Below are 16,863 nucleotides of genomic sequence, written 5' to 3' on the forward strand. Positions count from 1 at the left end.
AGACAGAACAACAAACTCATACCACATATTAACCACAGTCTTTCACAGAATACAATACAGATATTGTATACAGATGATGAAGACATGCTCTTGATGAATGTTACAGAATATGTCTCTTTGCTGGAGGCAGTTCATAAGTTTCAATGCCTTACTCTCCAATGCATGCAGTACATTCATGGCTAGATTGATTAATCACTTGATATTTATGGTATCAGGCTCAATGTTTGCAAGTCCATCCTTCTCTAGACTGCTGGATTGCAGCCCATCACTTCCTTCCACAGGTAATGCAACTGTTGTTTCCTCCTGTCCCACTTCAGTGCCTGGTGGTAAAGCCACAGTACACTCCTCTGCAGTGTTGGGTGTACTGCCTGCCAGTTGATCCAGTGCTTCAAACTGTAGTCTGTTGCATTCAATTCCATGTTGTCCAATTATGTATAAAGCTGTGGTGCTTAGATGTTTGTGAAGACTATTCTCGACAAAACCTGTCCCATTGTATCTGTGTGAGGCAGTTCTGGTCTCCATTGCTGAACCAGTTAAAGAAAATCAAAATTAGTTATTTGACAGCACAAAGACACTGAGGTACTACATGTGGGACTGGACTGTACCTTTATTTTGTATATAATGAAATTCAAGTTGTGTTTAGGGCCCTATTTGTGTTTAGTTATTAATTAACATACTATTGCATTGCTGCTTTGGTTTTTAGTAACATACAGTGAACAATCACCTTAGAGAAAAGATAGGGCTTGGGTATAGACAGTGCCACCATGTGGCCATTAGTAGAACATGTAGCATTTTCATTCATAACCACATTGTGGGGTGTAAGTGAATTGATTTCACACTTTCCTGTCAATATACCCACACAAATCCAGATATCATATATGCTGCAACAGTAAAAACATCATTTCAAATGATCATGAGCCTGAGTTACTTCAGAACTGCGATCCTATCTCCATAAATCAGTAAGACTGTTACTGTTACTGCAGTTTTATTTAGCTTAACTTTTCTACAATTAAAAATTAAAGATGATTAATGTGGTGGGGGTTGCTCCCTGCAAATTCTTTCTAGTTATAATATTATAGTATATATTATAGTCATAATATTAACATAAAAGCAGGCCACCCAGCTGAATTTAAAGAATCCAGTTATGTCTCTATTTATACTTGCAGGTTTTAGTCACCTTTCATCACAAAGACTGGCATACCTTACATGAGTTGAATATCTTACATACCTCTTTGGTTTGCACACTGAGAGAGAGCAATAATGATGGTGAAGAGGAAAAAAGCTGCAGAAGCTGCGGTGCTCCACCACGACCTCTGTACATTCTGCTCATCAACACCTGCAGAGCAGACATGTCACTTTTCTTTTAGTTAATTGTTTTTGTTTTATTTCCAGGATTTTTAGAGTCTACATCTTGCCAGAAACATACTCACATATTGATGAAACAGTGATGTTTACTTTGGTCTGAATGATGTGTTTGCTCTGCAGGCCTGAGAAGGTGCAAGTATATGTACCGGAGTGTTTCTCAGTGTCTGGCTTGTGAAGCAGAAGAGACGCGTCTCCATAAAGAAGCAGGTCCTGGTCCAGTTCAGCTTGACCCTCCCACATGTTAAAGGTGTGTTTGGTCTTTGTGTCATATCTCAAGATGACTGTGGGCTCACTGGATGAGGTAAAGGTCCAGATGAGGGAGAAATTCTGGAGACTGTATGGTGCAATGCACGGGATGGACAGTGCATGACCATCATCCTGTGTTATGTGATCTGAAAGATACACAGTAAATACATATTTTTTTGGCTTTTATTTGTTGGAGAACATCCCCTTTCCTCCTTATATCTGTCATTATGTGACAGATATATACCTTGGGTTTTCCTTGAGGCAGTCCACACCTGGGTCTTGTCAGCAGAAATGAAAGAGCAGAAGTAGGTATAGTTGGGGCGATTACCCAAAATCCTCAGCGCGCTGACCACAGTGAACAAACCCTTGTGGTCTGTGGTTTTGATGGTTGAATTTTCCAAAACTTCCTGGGCAGAGGGGGGGTCTGTAGACCATGTCACCTGAGGGACGGGGTAGATGTTGTGAGAGGAGCAGGTGACCATCTCATCACTTGTCTCCATGGTCACCGACTGGATGAGAGCTAGAAGAAAAGCAGATAAGACAATAGGGTGAGCATTTAATGGAGATAAAGTATGATTACATCTGTGTCCCTGGTGACCAGAAATACCGTAAACAACTTTGTTTCTGACTCTGCAGCAGTGACTTAAGCAGTAGAATCGAAGACATGTACAAAACTGATTTAAAACCTTTCTGGGCAGTATCCCACTGTGCAGTTACTGCACTTTGGTTTGGTAATCTGTGTAGGAGTTGTCAACATTAGCCGCACAACTAGACACCAATTGTAGGACAGTCAAGTGAACAGCTAGCTTGTAAGTTAGCTTCTGTAAACTAAAGCTTTTTTTAATTATTTTTCATCTAGTTGTTCATGAAAAATTTTGATCAAACATTTTGATGAACTGAATTTTTTTTTATTTTATTTTATTTTATTTTATTTTTTTTGCCATCTCAATTTTGACTACTAATACTACCTACTGAATTTCCTTTAAATCACACTGATTAAGTATACTGATGTATTGATTTCAATTTAAGTCTACAGTAAATATCAAAATTAGGCTACTTAGAGAGGTAAAACTTACATAGACTTGACTGATTCAGTTAAAATAGATAAAAACATTCAGATAACACATTTTGCAGATACTGAAGTATCCTCTGATGATCATCCATATCTGCAAACAAAATACTGTACTGTGAAGTACGCTCAGTTACAGTTCAACAGCACCTCAGGCTAAATCCTCTACTATATATATATATATATATATATATATATATATATATATATATATATATATATATATATTTATATCCCAAAGTTGAATTAACACCTTTTAGTTTCTGAACATTATAATCTAAGAGTTGCATTAGCTAGGTGTACCTAATACATTAGAAGTGTACAACAAATACTTTGACAACATGACAAACTTTGCCAGCCAGTATCAGCTTTCCAACTGCTTTGCCATTCAGACACAAACAAGAGCCTATCTGCTGGGCAGTAACGGAAAAAAGAGTGCAAAATGTTCCACCTTGTTGTCACGTCCTGGAGGGTAATTTATGAATGGAGACGTTTCATCACGCAAACCTTCATCGGTGCTGAATTCACTTTCATCGATTTTTGACCAAAGACGTAAGCCAAAAAGGAACTTATAGAAAGAGAGCGAAATAAGCAAAAACACTGGATGTAATTCTCTCAAATTGTACTGACCTTTCACCTCCAGGTTAACAAAGATCTCCTGATTGCCCTTCCGTGTGCTCGTGTAACACTTGTATCTGCCTTTGTCTTGAACTTTGACCTTCCTGAGGAGCAGGGAGGCATTGCCATGAGGGATGTGGGAGTTGAACAAGCAGGTCCTTCCGCTGAAGTGCTTGTTCTGGAGTCCAAACTGATCCTTGTTGTAGTAGTAGCTGTGGACAGGGATTTGTTGCTTGTACCAGTGGATCACCACTGTCCCAGTAGGTCTGAAGTTACAAGGCAGGATGCAGTCATCAGGGATGATACACGTAACGTTGGCATCTGGCAATATGACTTGGAGATGGCAAAGTTGCTCTTAAGTTTCAAGAACACTGTATTTATATATATATATATATATATATATATATATATTTATCATTTCAATTTAACATCCAAAACATTGCTATGCCTGACCAGAGGCTAGATAAAATCATTTAATTAGCATTGGTTTGAAGGTTAAATCAAATAACGAACTGCTGTATTAAAAAGGGGTTAAAATCTTAGTAACGACTGATTTTTGTAAAGTTGACAGCTATTTTATTCCTTTAATTTTTTCTGCTTCAGAATTTGTATTTTAAGCTAAAGAATGACAATAAAAAAGAAACATAACCATAATTTCCCTCCCTTTTCCTTGATAATAACATATTCTTGCAAGCATTTTTGTGACCTTCTTCCTGCCACATCGGCCGTGTTTGGGGTTTGTCATCTTCAAGAGTCTGTCGGTTGTCAACAGATTTCATGAAATATTCATGTCCGACTCTAAAATCAAAAAATACTAAATGTAACAACCTGACTGGGTTTTAAAATTACCTACCACATATAGCCAGATTATGAACTAAAAACTACACTATTTTGTTTTTGATTAGATCACTGCTGCTGCACTACTCAGGCCTGCAGTATTTTTTCATTTGACCTCAAAGACACATCTGCTGCTGCGACAGCAAAACAGTGTGTCAGACTGAGGAATTTTCAGTTCATCAACACAGTCATGTCTGGTGTTTCTTACCAACCCGAAACTGCACTGAGGAGAAATGCTATCTCTCTTCTGTGTTTAATGGTTTAATAAACATCCGAAATGTTTGTTTACAGATTTTTTTTTTCTTTAGAGTCACATTTCAACCCAAAGGCCGCTGCTCGGCCCTTTTCCCCAGATGTGTGCAGCTGTCACAGCTGCATAACACTTTCAGTGCAGCTGAGTTTAATGCTGCAGGAGAAATATCGTTAGCAAACTAATGTTATTCGTAACAGCTCTGTGTCATTCTTCAACCCAACTGCTGCTCAGAGACACACAACTTACATTAGATGACAACTACAGATCTTTAGAATTATTTCTGACATATTGTGAATAATGTAGGAGAGATGCAGTACACTGTACTGTTTATTAGATACTCAAAATGCTCAGTGGAAGATCTCAGAAGGGAACTGTTCTCCATGTGGCTTGTCCGGCCTTTACATACATGAGCGAGTAATAAATTGATGTCATCAGTGTGTAGACAATATTATATCGCTTTGTGCTTTCTACAGTGAAATGACTTTCTGTGCACAGATACAATATGATACACCTAAAAACTTCTTTTTCAAAGGGACAGAAACTCTCTATCAGCTTGTTGCAAAGATTTGTAGCATTCGAGAGAAGTGCATCAGAGTTATATTCTCATGATTATCACCTCTCTCTTTTGCCATATAATAATTTTGAATTTGCAAAGTTAAAATGATAATAACTCAGTTTACAGCAGCAGTTCAGCCTTCTCCTACTCCATAAAGATTAAACACAGCAGTAACTACTTGAACCTTGCATCTCATTTTACATTCCCTTTGCTAAGAACAAATGTGTCATCAGCAAAACGTTGGAACAGACGTCAAGTATTACAGTACCTTTTGAGTTTGTCAGTAGCAGTGTTTCCAAAAAAATAAGCAACATAATCATGAGTCCATGCGTCTCCGCCATGTCAGAACTTATGCTCTGAGTTGTTGATTCCTTGTAACAGTATTTAGCATGTGAAACGTGTGTGTGATGTGCAGTGAACTGTTTCTGTGTGATTCCACTTTACATCCTTCCTAACACTAATGAAACACTGACTAATTAACCAGGCGAGTAAACGTTTAACCAGCATCCTTGTGAATACTTCACTACACAACACCTCTCGGAAACAGTGCATAAAATCACAGGTAACACCTAATTCCTCCTTCATATTCACAGTGCATGTCATTTCTGCAATCTAAAAAAGAAAATAATGTAATCTTGAGAGGAGAAATACACACCACATATCCTCATGATGACAGGGAATACAGGAATTTTGTAAATAAAGTAACTGGATGAAATGATGAAGGGAATAAATGAAACAAGACAACACAGAAGAGGCCTGGAATAGTTTGACAACCACAGTGTGACTGGAAGAGAAAGAGTAATTTTTGTTTTAATTATGGATGTAGTGCAAAATTGCACCAATTTTGGATTATGTGCATTATGTGCAAAAGTGCAACATGGAGTTCAAATACAAAGATTTGATGGTGGGTGAGTTTGACTGAGAAAACATTTTATAAAATTGAATTCATTTTGTGTAAAAGCAATGAAAAGGGATCCGCACTGGCTGCCAGTGTGCTGATTCTAAAGTGTTAGAAAAGGTGAACATACTGTTGAAAAATCTGTTACCAAATTGTAAAAAAAAAAAAAAAAACACCAAAGAAATGTGAAAGGTAGTAATTCTAATGTATATTCAGAAATGTGAAAATGTCCCTTCAATATATTGATATGAAAATATGCAGTAAAATAATGTGCTAAAACAGGCAGCCACATAGGAACCACATATTTCTGTTCAAAATAATCATTAGTAAATGCAATCATAATCATAACTGGTCAGATTACCATTGTTAGTACTACAGTTTGTAGTGTTGTGGTGTTCTGCAGTTTTGCACATGGTTCGTCCGTGTGATGTTGCCACTCAGCTGCTGTCTGGCAGATGCAATCAAAATCACTGCAGGCTAAGGTCTCTCTGTTTTGTCTGTTAGTCCCAAAGCTGAATGACTGACCCTTTTGTTTCAAATATGTATATTTTCTTTCTGTTCATCTCCAGCTGGGGGAGACATCGGGCCCACGTGATCTGCAGGCATTACAGAATATAGCAAATGGATGATGATCGATGTGATGGTATTTGTGATTTCAACTAAGCTCAAAAACAATTTCAGTGATGGTAGAGAAAGTTAGAGAAAGTTTGGGATCTATATGACAATACTGTTATTTTGATGTGGTGGCATAAATGCTTCATCAACGAAAATGTGCAATGCATATTTTGACAGATGATGACCTCTAGAGGGCACAGATGATATGACCCCAGATCAGATGCTGTATGGTCACATGTGCAAGAGAACCAAGGTCCACGTGCGTAATTCTTTAAGATGGCAATGCTCATGTCTGTCCTCAATCAACTTTAATCCCAGATTAAAGGAACCATGCCACTAGAGTGGAGTCATGCAGCCCATGTTTTGATTCCATCATTGATTCTTATGAAGTTTCTCTTTCTCTGCTGTTTGCTTCTTCCTTGGTTTAAATTTGTCATTAAAACTTTACAACATTAAAGCTTGTTTTTCTCTCATCATTTCCATTGCCTCAGCAGTTTACCCTCCCATCATTCTCAGATCTCAAGATAATCTGCTGTATGTGTATTGTGCAATATATCAACACTGATAGATCACAAAGACACACATAAACCATAAGCACATTAAATTATGCCATGTTGAATGCACACCAGCATACAGTGTGCTGCAGATGTACTTTATATGGACAGCAAGTGATGTCACAGCAGTTAAAAGCATTAGTTCCTCAGCATTTAGAACAATATGGAAATACTAAATGTTATTTTTTGATGGCTTTTGAATCCCCAGCTTGGAAGTGTCTGGGTGTTCACAGTGGCTTTCCCGTCTTATAAACATATGCATATATGCACATTTGCAGGAAGGAGCTAAAAAGCAGCATAATCATTACCATGTCTGCAGTTTGGCAAGCTGCAACAACTGCAGCTTTTAAGATGTCATAATGTTTTCTGATTTTTTTGTTTTGTTTTGTTTAGTATTACAGTACATTTTGTGGTTGAACTAGACTGCATTTTATTGTAAAGAATTGGCTTTATTTTGTCCATAATGAATGTAGAACATGTAGTCTTTAACAAGATCTAAACCACAATGCTGGATCACAAAGGAGTGTGTAGTTCAGTGCACATGCCCACCTTTTTTCAAAACCTTTATCAGAAATCTAAGCTGACTTTATGAATGATGCTGTTTTGCATTTGTGTAAACAGCAAACACTGACTGCATTCTTATTCCTTTTTCCAATAAGACCATTCTAAACCCCCGCTTTAGGAATAACATCCTCCCCTATGAATGATATCTGCTCAGGAGCCATAAGTGCAACCTTTGCAGATGTGGCCCAGACATATGCTTGCATCTGTCTCCTCTCGATGGGATCATTTGCATCCTCCCACTAACATCATGCGCAATTCAGGGGAAAATCCAGCAGTGCATAAAAGTAGGCTACAGGCTTTTTTATTTTCATCTGGTCAGAATGATGATGAAACTGTTGGTTGTATTATCCCCCTCCCCGCCCTCTGCTGCCACCAGTTTGTAGGTTACTGAAAGATTTCACCAACCACAGATAAGAAGATTAGGGAGGAATTAATGGTATTCCTTTGTCATTATAGGAATAAATTGATATTTGGTTTTAAATCAAGGGGTGGGGACAGTGGGCAGTCGGAGCAACATGTTGTGTCAGGAGACGTAAGCAGAGGGATGGCACAGTGACAAGCAAACTCAACCAGGGGGATGCCTGTGCACTGGAGCTAAGCACTGGATGTCTCGACTGAAGCTCACCATGTTACAGGAGATGAAAGAGCAGGATAATGCAGAGGTAGGTGGGAACGTGCGCGGTAAGGCAGAATGAGTTCTACTGCAGCCACATGGACATGCCAGTAGAGGACAGGGACAGCTGTGGCACCTCCGGGGCAAGACACTGACGTAGTGGGAGGAACGTCTGGGTTCCTCTCATCTTCCCAGCTCCAGCATAACCATGAGAGTGGCCCTCCTGGCCTTAAGACTGATGTGCTTGGCCTGGTTGTGGCCTGTCACCCAGCTCAACAGCAGCCAATTCCCGAACAAGAGGAGACACAAGGAGTTCCTCGGAGAGAACACCAAACAAAAGCATGGAGGGTGAGCCAAAGTGGGATTTCTCATTTGACTTATGTAACTGTGAAACTGCCTTTGCTGTTTCTTAAATTTACATCTAGCAGCTAAACTGTGTGGCTTTAAGGAAAGGTTTTACACAAGCCACTTTACAGTGCCATCATCAAACTGCAAAGGTAAGAGCAGATGAATGGATTGTATGAGGTGAAAGGTGATCTATTCCTTTTGACCGACTTTCCCTTTGATGATAAGGGTGTCGCTTGGTAATTGGTGAATGAAAAAATATTTTGACATCACACTTATCTTTTCATTAAAATTTCTAGGAAAACAATGAAGACAGATGGGCCTCCTAGAGCAAATTAAATAAATAAATAAAATAACAACAATCAGGAGCAAGGCAACTCATTAGACAAAGCTGTAAGGCCCACTTGGGTCCGACCCAGTTACGGCTGTGTCAGATCAGTGTCAATATCCTCAGAGTAAAAGAACTTTCATTTCCTTCAGACCAAGGCCTTTGGTTGTAATCAAATGCTATAATCCAATTAACCGTCACAACCAGATGTCAGCTCTGCTTCAAGTGTGTGTTAGAAAGAGGAAGATGGAGACAGAGAAAGAGTTTCTATGCAAGCTGTTATCTGTTCTCTTTGCCTCTCAGGCGGGTGGATCTTAAGATGAAAAAGCTGGACAGCACCAAGTCTTTGCTCATTAAATCTGAGCAGCTGCTTCGGATTGAAGACCATGACTTTGCAATGAGGCCAGGCTTTGGAGGTAAGACACGTCACTCATCTATCTATCTATCTATCTATCTATCTATCTATCTATCTATCTATCTATCTATCTATTTTCTTTCTTTCTTTCTTTCTTTCATTTATTGTCCTTTATTATTTTTAATAACCATGTGCTTTCCTGGCAATTCGGTAAGGTTAATGTAGGTTACTGTGCTGTCTTTGGTATTACGCCTCCCAAAAAACCCTTGGTGACCTAGATCGTCTGCTCTGTGAGACAATGACTGCAGCCAGTAGTACAGATAAAATAATCTAAGCTGCGTACATAATTTTGTTGGGGGGGGGGGGGTGTTGGTATTATCCCTCTGCCTCAAAGAACAGCTCCAATTTCCTCTTGAACTCAACTTGAAGGCTACTATTTTATCAGAAAGGGTTGTAGACTCTGAGAATGTTCTCTCAGTTGTTTTATTCTTATAACACTCTTGAAAGACGCTTTGTAACCTGTGAATGCAGCAGACACCCTAAGTAAAAACTGTCTCTGACCTCCAGAGTTACTGCAAGAGCAGTTCTACCATGTGACACCACAAATATTCATTCTTACACAAAACCCACTGCAGAAAACATCTACAGGTACATATTGTCCTGAGAGCAATAACTGTGACCGACTTTCTGTCTGGCTGTGTCACCTCATCCCATTTTGTTTAAAATGACAGAGTTGAATTTCAAATTTACTTCCAAACAGTCTGAAGACTCTTTGAGTTGACTCTAACTATCAGCTATCACCTGTCAGTGAGTCATGACTGTAATTCCAGCTCCAGCAGAAATACCTGGTTGGAATGTTTTGTCCTGTCTTTCTTCTTGTAGTCAATGTCTTACCTCTACATTGCACTTACAGTACTTGTACTTGTATTTTTCAATTCAATTCAGTTCAATTCAATTTATTCATATAGTGCCAAATCACAACAAAAGTTGTCTCATGACACTTTCTAATTAGAGCAGGTCAAGACCAAACTCTTTAATTTGATTTATGGAAGGACCCAGCAAAATCCCCGTGAGCAAGCACTTGGTGACAGTGGCGAGGAAAAACTTCCTTTTAGAAGGCAGAAACCTCGGAGCAGAGCATATACTGAATATATAGAAAGTATATTTGGTATATCTTTCCCCTGCGATTTGTGTTTATTGATACTGGAGTTTCATGGGATAGGCTCCAGTTCCCCTGTGACCCTGACAGATAAGCGGTATAGAAAATGGATGGATGGATACTGGAGTTTCATGCCCATCAAACAGTTGAAAGGGCCACTGTGAACCTAACACTGCAAAAGATGACTGCCAGGACCTTAGATGCCCGATATAATCCCTCCCACTTCACTACGCTATTGTTATAGTACACTGACGGTTTTGAGTGCTTGCCTTCATTAGATAATGGCACAGAGAGAATGGGATGTTTACAGTCCACATCATACGTTTACAGTATTCTGCATCTGGACGATGACATAAAAACCAATCCGCTTATTATATGCTGCATTGGATATTTGTGTAAAACATGGTGGCATTTAGCATAGCGTTGCAACATTTAAATTTCTTGAGCAAATGTTTGGGTCTTTGTTGCAACATTTCATTCAGTAATCATCTGACTGTTCTTTTATTATCACCTGAAACATGCAACACAGCCATACAGAGCAAGAAAAGGTTTGCTTGCTGCTGGCTCTGACTCTTCTGTACATTTTCTGCCAGTATTTGTGTGGGTTTGAGTTATTTGGGTTATTTGGAATAGGCCTCAGACTCAAATTGAAATAAAAAGTTAAACATAAAAGAGTGGTTTGTTAATCTGCAAAGGTTGACAACCACGTGACACAAGGGATATTAGTATTAATAGCCAGATTTCACAAATACAATAAAATCAGCTTTGGATCTTTTTCCTGTCTGATACTGAAAGAATTTGTTAGTGTTTTGTCTTCAGTAAAGCAATTACACAACTGTTCTCACTCTATATGGTTTCATAAGGTGATATAGTTCCAGATTGAGACAGCAGTGCAATTAGTAGAATTTTATTTTATTTTATTTTATCTATTTATTTATTTATTTTTTTAATAATGTATCTGAAACAGTTCCCAGCTCAGAATTTCATAATACCGTTTGGTTAGTTAAAGCTCATCCAGAAAATGAAAAGCTGATTACGGGTTGGAGATAAATCTATAAACCCTTCAAGTATTTTGTAGCATCTTATTTGCACTTCCTGTGAGGGCAGCGCAGTTTATCGCTTCACCTAAGGTGGTGTGTATGAACCATTATCTGTCAGTTATGTACAGCTGCTAGATCTTGATGAATCAATACTCTGTTTATCAAAAAATGCAAACACTAAGTTGAGTCAATTTTTTAAGAGCCGACATCCTGACAGTTAACCTTTTGTCTCTGTCATCTGTAGGATGTGGCTTATCTTATAGCTCAGCAGTGGGATTTACACGTATATAATCTCTCGCAGATGGGCAGACAGATGATTCATGAAGCCTGTGACATAACCGTAAAAGCTGATATATTACAAGATATGATCTTTTGTAGGTTCAGCCATTCCTGTCGGCATCGATGTCCAGGTGGAGAGCATCGACAGCATATCTGAAGTGAACATGGTACGTGCCCCCAGGATTTCTGTGGTCTTAACGCTGTCCTGTTGTCTCTGTTGGGCCTGAGCACCAGTGTTTTGTTTGATTGTTTTCCAGGACTTCACCATGACCTTGTACCTGAGGCATTACTGGCAGGATGATCGCTTGGCCTTCCCCTCCAGCAGCAACAAGAGTCGTACCTTCGATGCACGTCTTGTGAAGAAGATCTGGGTTCCTGACGTGTTCTTTGTCCACTCTAAGCGTTCTTTCATCCATGACACAACCATGGAGAACATAATGCTGAGGGTTTATCCTGATGGCAACATCCTCTACAGTGTCAGGTAAAAAAAAAGAAAGATGTTTCTTAATGTGTCTCATAAAATTAGTCACCACAAGCTACTGGTCATGGAATGGAATGGAATGGCTATAGCAGCAAACCTGCTGCCCATATTGAAGAGAATATGAATTTGTTTTATGGCATGTAAATTCAAGATATCTCTAAAAGTAACTTTGCGCTTAGAAATCTTAATGAGTCGTGATTTACTAAAATGTTTTGAAGATATGAAACACTCCACTCAACTATTACTGCAAGGTTTAATGAGCAAAGCTTGAGAGGAATGTCAGAGGGTGGCCAGTAAGCTTTCAGACTACATCATATCCATTTCACACACAGATGCCGACAATATGGCGTCATCCCTAACAGCTTGCTGCAGCCATGGAGCCTGTCAGGCTCAGTTACTGAACGAACACATCGGTTCACATCACCGTCAACATCTTGACCGTGAAAAATCTGTCCAGTAGTTTTGTTCTGTATGCTTTTAGACGTCAGTCGGTTGATGTCAATCTTAATCTACGCAGCCATATTCTCTTCAAGTCAGCTGAATTCTGAGTGATTGTTTGAGTGAGGTGAGTGTTTCTTTAACTGTAAGTTGTGTTTTAGGATCACTGTGACTGCACTTTGCTCAATGGACTTCAGTAGTTTCCCTCTGGACACACAGAACTGCTCTCTGGAGCTGGAAAGCTGTGAGTATCAAAGTACAGTTGGGGATTTGTTCTCTGTGAATACCCAATAGGGTATCAAAAGCAGTTTTTAATAGGAATCATGTTTATTCAGCTGCATTAAACATGTACAAAAATCCACTTTACATCATGTGCTTGCTTGACATGTTTTGCTGGGAAACATGTTACACAACCTCTGTACTGATTTGTAATTTAAAGGCACTGGATATTGATACAGCTGAGCTCACTAAATTATTAAACAGTATCCATGCTGCTGGTCAATAATACTACTGGATATCTTTTGTCATTGTTCTGACGGGACAAAGAAACACACTTCGCAGCTCGCAGTGCAAACATTCTTTTTAAACACACAGTAACCATCACCATCTTTATTTAGCACTGAATACTGAATAAATAAAAGAAATAAAATTAGAAATGTTCACCAGCTCAATCAAACCAATGGTCTTCCAGTATAATTGACAATAGAGTTAGATTTTTTTATTTTATTATTGTTATTATTTATTATTAGTAGTAGTAGTATTGTTATTATTATTGTTGTCTTTCTAGCTAGCTTCTCTGTCTTTACCTCCCTTTCTGTTTTTCTTAAATTATTATCTGGGTTAAGTATGGATCTTGATCCCAGAGGAGAGTCGTGAGACCCATTTTTGTGCGCTCTGTCCTCTCTTCTGAGAAAAACATCCAAATCTTCTAAGAGAGGCAACATGTGAAGGTGTCATCTTCCCTCCTTCTTCCCTCCCTTCTCTCCTCTCTTGAAGATGCTTACAATGAGAATGACCTCATGCTCTACTGGAAGAACGGGAACGATTCATTAAGGACTGACGAGATCGTGCTCTCTCAGTTTTTTATTGAAGACTTCCAGCCTTCCTTTGGGCTTGCCTTCTACAGCAGTACTGGTATGTGAGGTTGGAGCCTGGGGGCCCTCTGAGCTGTACCCGGTTTGGGAACAACCAGAGAGCTCCTTATTTCATAAAACAATAAATAAAAAAATACATAAAGATTTAGATAATGAAACTTATATACCTGATATGTCCCTTGATGTTCTCAGGTTCTTATGTGCAAAAATAATTTCTTTTCAGAGCCCTTCAGCCTCAATGACTCAACTCAACTGACTGATTCTATCCTGTAAGAAAGTGACAGGAATAGTTTGTCTCTTTGGAGAAATGAGCATATTTACTTTAGAGAGAGAGTTAGATCAGAAGACTGATATCATTCTCATATTTCTCAATATGAAGCTGCAGCCAACAGGAGGAAACAGCTAGCTAGTAACAAAATCCACCTGTGAGGATCTCTAAAGCTCACTGATTAACACGTTTTTTTTGTGTTACATGGACAGAGCCTGGCAAGCTGTTTCCCCCTGTTTCAAGTCTCTAAGCTAAGCTAAGCTAACCTAAGATAAGCAGCTGGAGGCTCTGGGTGAGGTGAGGCAAGAGTACAATGTGTGCATGTGTTAAGTGCACAATTTACAACAGCAATTTTTAACAGGGACAGACTGTCTATTACATCACTGTGTATTTCTATTCATTACATTTAATTCTTTGCAAAAATTCTGAAATAGTATCTCCATGATAGATTGTCCCATTAAACACAATTGTTGAATAAATCTTTGAGTGTTTCAGCCTTTCAAACTTTTTAATTGTCTTTTATTTTTTTTAAATGTAAGAAATCATCATGTGCATCATTAAAATCTAATGCAACATTTCTGCTGTGGGACGCTTCATTAGCATTCAGGAACGGTTTGACTGAGTGCTAAGCCCACTTTTTGAAATGCTGTCTGCTTCTGCGAAAGATAGAAAGGGGGCCAGGGAGATTGTCTTCTCTGTGAAATAATCTTGTGGGGACCTATCGTCTCTAAGAGGTTGTTATATAACTCCAGCTCCAGACAGATCTGTCCCAGAAAATAATTACTTTCTCATCTGAGTTCCAGGTTCTTTCTGTAGACGCCATCTTGTACTTGGCACAATCCTGTGCAGGTGTTCTTTGCAACTTTTCCCCAAAGTGATTGCCTTGTTTTCTGCTGCCACTCACAGTCATAATGGCCTGCTCCCCATCCTGCCTGTCCTTCCTACACTTCATGTCCGTTTGTCTCTGTTTCAGGCTGGTACAATCGGCTCTACATAAACTTCATTCTCAGGAGGCATATCTTCTTCTTCATGCTTCAGACTTACTTTCCCACCATGCTGATGGTGATGCTGTCCTGGGTGTCTTTCTGGATAGACAGGAGGGCAGTACCTGCCCGTGTCTCTCTGGGTACTGTGGCCACATGTCCATATGGCCATTCACAGCTGTTGAATACACAATATCCTACAAAAATACACATTTTGCATTGTACACAGCTGTAGTTGTTAGCATGCAATCTGAGCATTTTATTGCACCACTAACTAGAATGATGGTGTTTTTGATTTGGTATCTTGCATTTACCTGTGTAGTATAAGCTATCCAAACGATGAATATTATTTGTCAGGAAACTGACAACTGACAAACTGACATTGTGTGTTCTGCTGGCACTTTCTGTATGCAGGCATCACTACAGTTCTGACAATGTCTACCATCATCACTGGTGTCTCCGCCTCCATGCCACAGGTGTCTTACGTCAAAGCCGTAGACATCTATTTGTGGGCAAGCTTCCTGTTTGTCTTCCTGTCTGTCATCGAGTACGCTGCTGTCAACTATTTCACCACAGTGGAGGAGATGAAGAAGCTCAAGATAGCAAAGGTCATTTATGTTCAGATTTTTGTGGCCTTGAATGTCTCCTTAAATCCCATGTGACGCGTGTCTGACCCACAGAAAATCATTGTCTGCCATCTGGAGCTCGCTGACCTCAAAGCCTAACTCTCCTCTGTCCTGCCTCTGTCGCTGCAGATCCCCAACTCCTACAATGCCACCCAGGCTATGGCGTTCGATGGCTGCTTCCATGACAATGAAATTGACCTGACTTCTTTCCCAGAGGTCTCCAGCACCCCTAACACAGAGAGAAACACCCAGTCTCGAAACTCTACTGTCTCTGCACCCATGGAAGGAACCAGGCTACGCCGAAAGCACCCTTTGAAAGAAAACCTCAGCTTCATAATGAGCAACAGCTACATGATCGACTCCTACTCCAGAGTCATATTTCCCCTGGCCTACCTGCTCTTCAACATCATTTACTGGAGTATGTACGCATAGCACCTTAAATATGCAGCAGAACTGAGAGGATTCAGTTTTGACCATTTTCACCATTACACAGTGTAACACACACAGGCTGCACTAAGCTCAAGTTTTGCACAGCGTCTGCTGATGGGAATAGAAATCTTGTATGATGTCTTCTACTCAAACAAATGTGCAGTTGTAATATAGAGAGAATCTGAGATCTGTTGCTGCATTGAATGACTGTTACTAGTGCGGATGTTTAAGTGTATGTTCAGCATGCCTGTTTTCTAAGAGGAAAAGTTTCAATCAAACAAATATATTTACATTTTTAGGATTATATTTTATTGTTATTATTGGTCACAAAGCATCTAATTGTATAATTACCGTACAACATCTTGAAAAATAAAAATTGCTCTTAAAGATGTGTGTCAAGTTAAACATTTTTTTTTATTGTACTTAACTTTAACATCAACATCAATGATGTAAATGTGCCAGACTTAGAAACAATTTTTTCTAAAACAATTTTTTTCTAAATTCTAGATGTTCCATTTACTTTCGCATCCATTTTTTCTGAGTACTGGCAGCAGCTGATTTTTTTGGCCACTTGGGGGCAGTGAAACAAGATGTAAACACTTCAGTGACACAGTACCACCACCTTTTAAAGTTGACTTAGAAGGTATCAACTTAGAGCTGCATATTTACACATTCAACAGATACACAGTATGCAGTTGTGTTTTAGTCAAATATTTAGTTTCTGCTAAGCACTGCTTTTGTGCTCTATAAACTCCTGAGGGAAATATCTTGCTTAGCTGCTGAATTCTCTACTTTGTTTACCAACTACTTGCTGCTACTACTTTCTGAATGTGTTTGTGTTTATTGTTGG

The 16,863-nt window shown here is 39.2% G+C and overlaps 2 protein-coding genes across 2 annotated transcripts; one reads left to right on the forward strand and one right to left on the reverse strand.

Moving 5' to 3' along the window:
• Positions 1 to 192: 192 nt before the first annotated feature.
• On the reverse strand, positions 193 to 5,395 carry hhla2a.1 (HERV-H LTR-associating 2a, tandem duplicate 1). The gene is made up of 6 exons (XM_046411486.1): positions 5,213 to 5,395; positions 3,311 to 3,631; positions 1,856 to 2,131; positions 1,431 to 1,757; positions 1,229 to 1,336; positions 193 to 524 (listed from the first exon to the last, which is right to left on the reverse strand). Exons 1-6 carry the CDS (start codon positions 5,283 to 5,285, stop codon positions 193 to 195), a joined length of 1,437 nt encoding a protein of 478 aa, XP_046267442.1. The 5' UTR covers positions 5,286 to 5,395.
• Positions 5,396 to 7,585: 2,190 nt separating this feature from the next.
• On the forward strand, positions 7,586 to 16,342 carry gabrr3a (gamma-aminobutyric acid type A receptor subunit rho3a). The gene is made up of 9 exons (XM_046410772.1): positions 7,586 to 8,536; positions 9,165 to 9,277; positions 11,794 to 11,861; positions 11,952 to 12,175; positions 12,775 to 12,857; positions 13,610 to 13,747; positions 14,949 to 15,101; positions 15,373 to 15,566; positions 15,714 to 16,342. The coding sequence occupies exons 1-9, from the start codon at positions 8,397 to 8,399 to the stop codon at positions 16,014 to 16,016; spliced, it is 1,416 nt and encodes a 471-aa protein (XP_046266728.1). The 5' UTR covers positions 7,586 to 8,396; the 3' UTR covers positions 16,017 to 16,342.
• Positions 16,343 to 16,863: the final 521 nt, after the last annotated feature.

This window comes from Scatophagus argus, chromosome 14 (assembly GCF_020382885.2).
Source record: "Scatophagus argus isolate fScaArg1 chromosome 14, fScaArg1.pri, whole genome shotgun sequence".
NCBI lineage: Eukaryota > Metazoa > Chordata > Actinopteri > Scatophagidae > Scatophagus > Scatophagus argus.

What these genes read in the sequence shown, in the direction of transcription:
- hhla2a.1 (XM_046411486.1), bottom strand. Translation starts at nt 5,285, where the DNA reads ATGGCGGAGACGCATGGACTCATGATTATGTTGCTTATTTTTTTGGAA. An exon ending in TGTTAACCTGGAGGTGAAAG is followed by an intron (nt 2,132 to 3,310) that starts GTCAGTACAATT and finishes CTTTTCTTCTAG; the next exon opens with CTCTCATCCAGTCGGTGACC. An exon ending in TGCCTCAAGGAAAACCCAAG is followed by an intron (nt 1,758 to 1,855) that starts GTATATATCTGT and finishes TGTATCTTTCAG; the next exon opens with ATCACATAACACAGGATGAT.
- gabrr3a (XM_046410772.1), top strand. Translation starts at nt 8,397, where the DNA reads ATGAGAGTGGCCCTCCTGGCCTTAAGACTGATGTGCTTGGCCTGGTTG. An exon ending in CTCTCTGGAGCTGGAAAGCT is followed by an intron (nt 12,858 to 13,609) that starts GTGAGTATCAAA and finishes CCTCTCTTGAAG; the next exon opens with ATGCTTACAATGAGAATGAC. An exon ending in AGAAGCTCAAGATAGCAAAG is followed by an intron (nt 15,567 to 15,713) that starts GTCATTTATGTT and finishes CTGTCGCTGCAG; the next exon opens with ATCCCCAACTCCTACAATGC.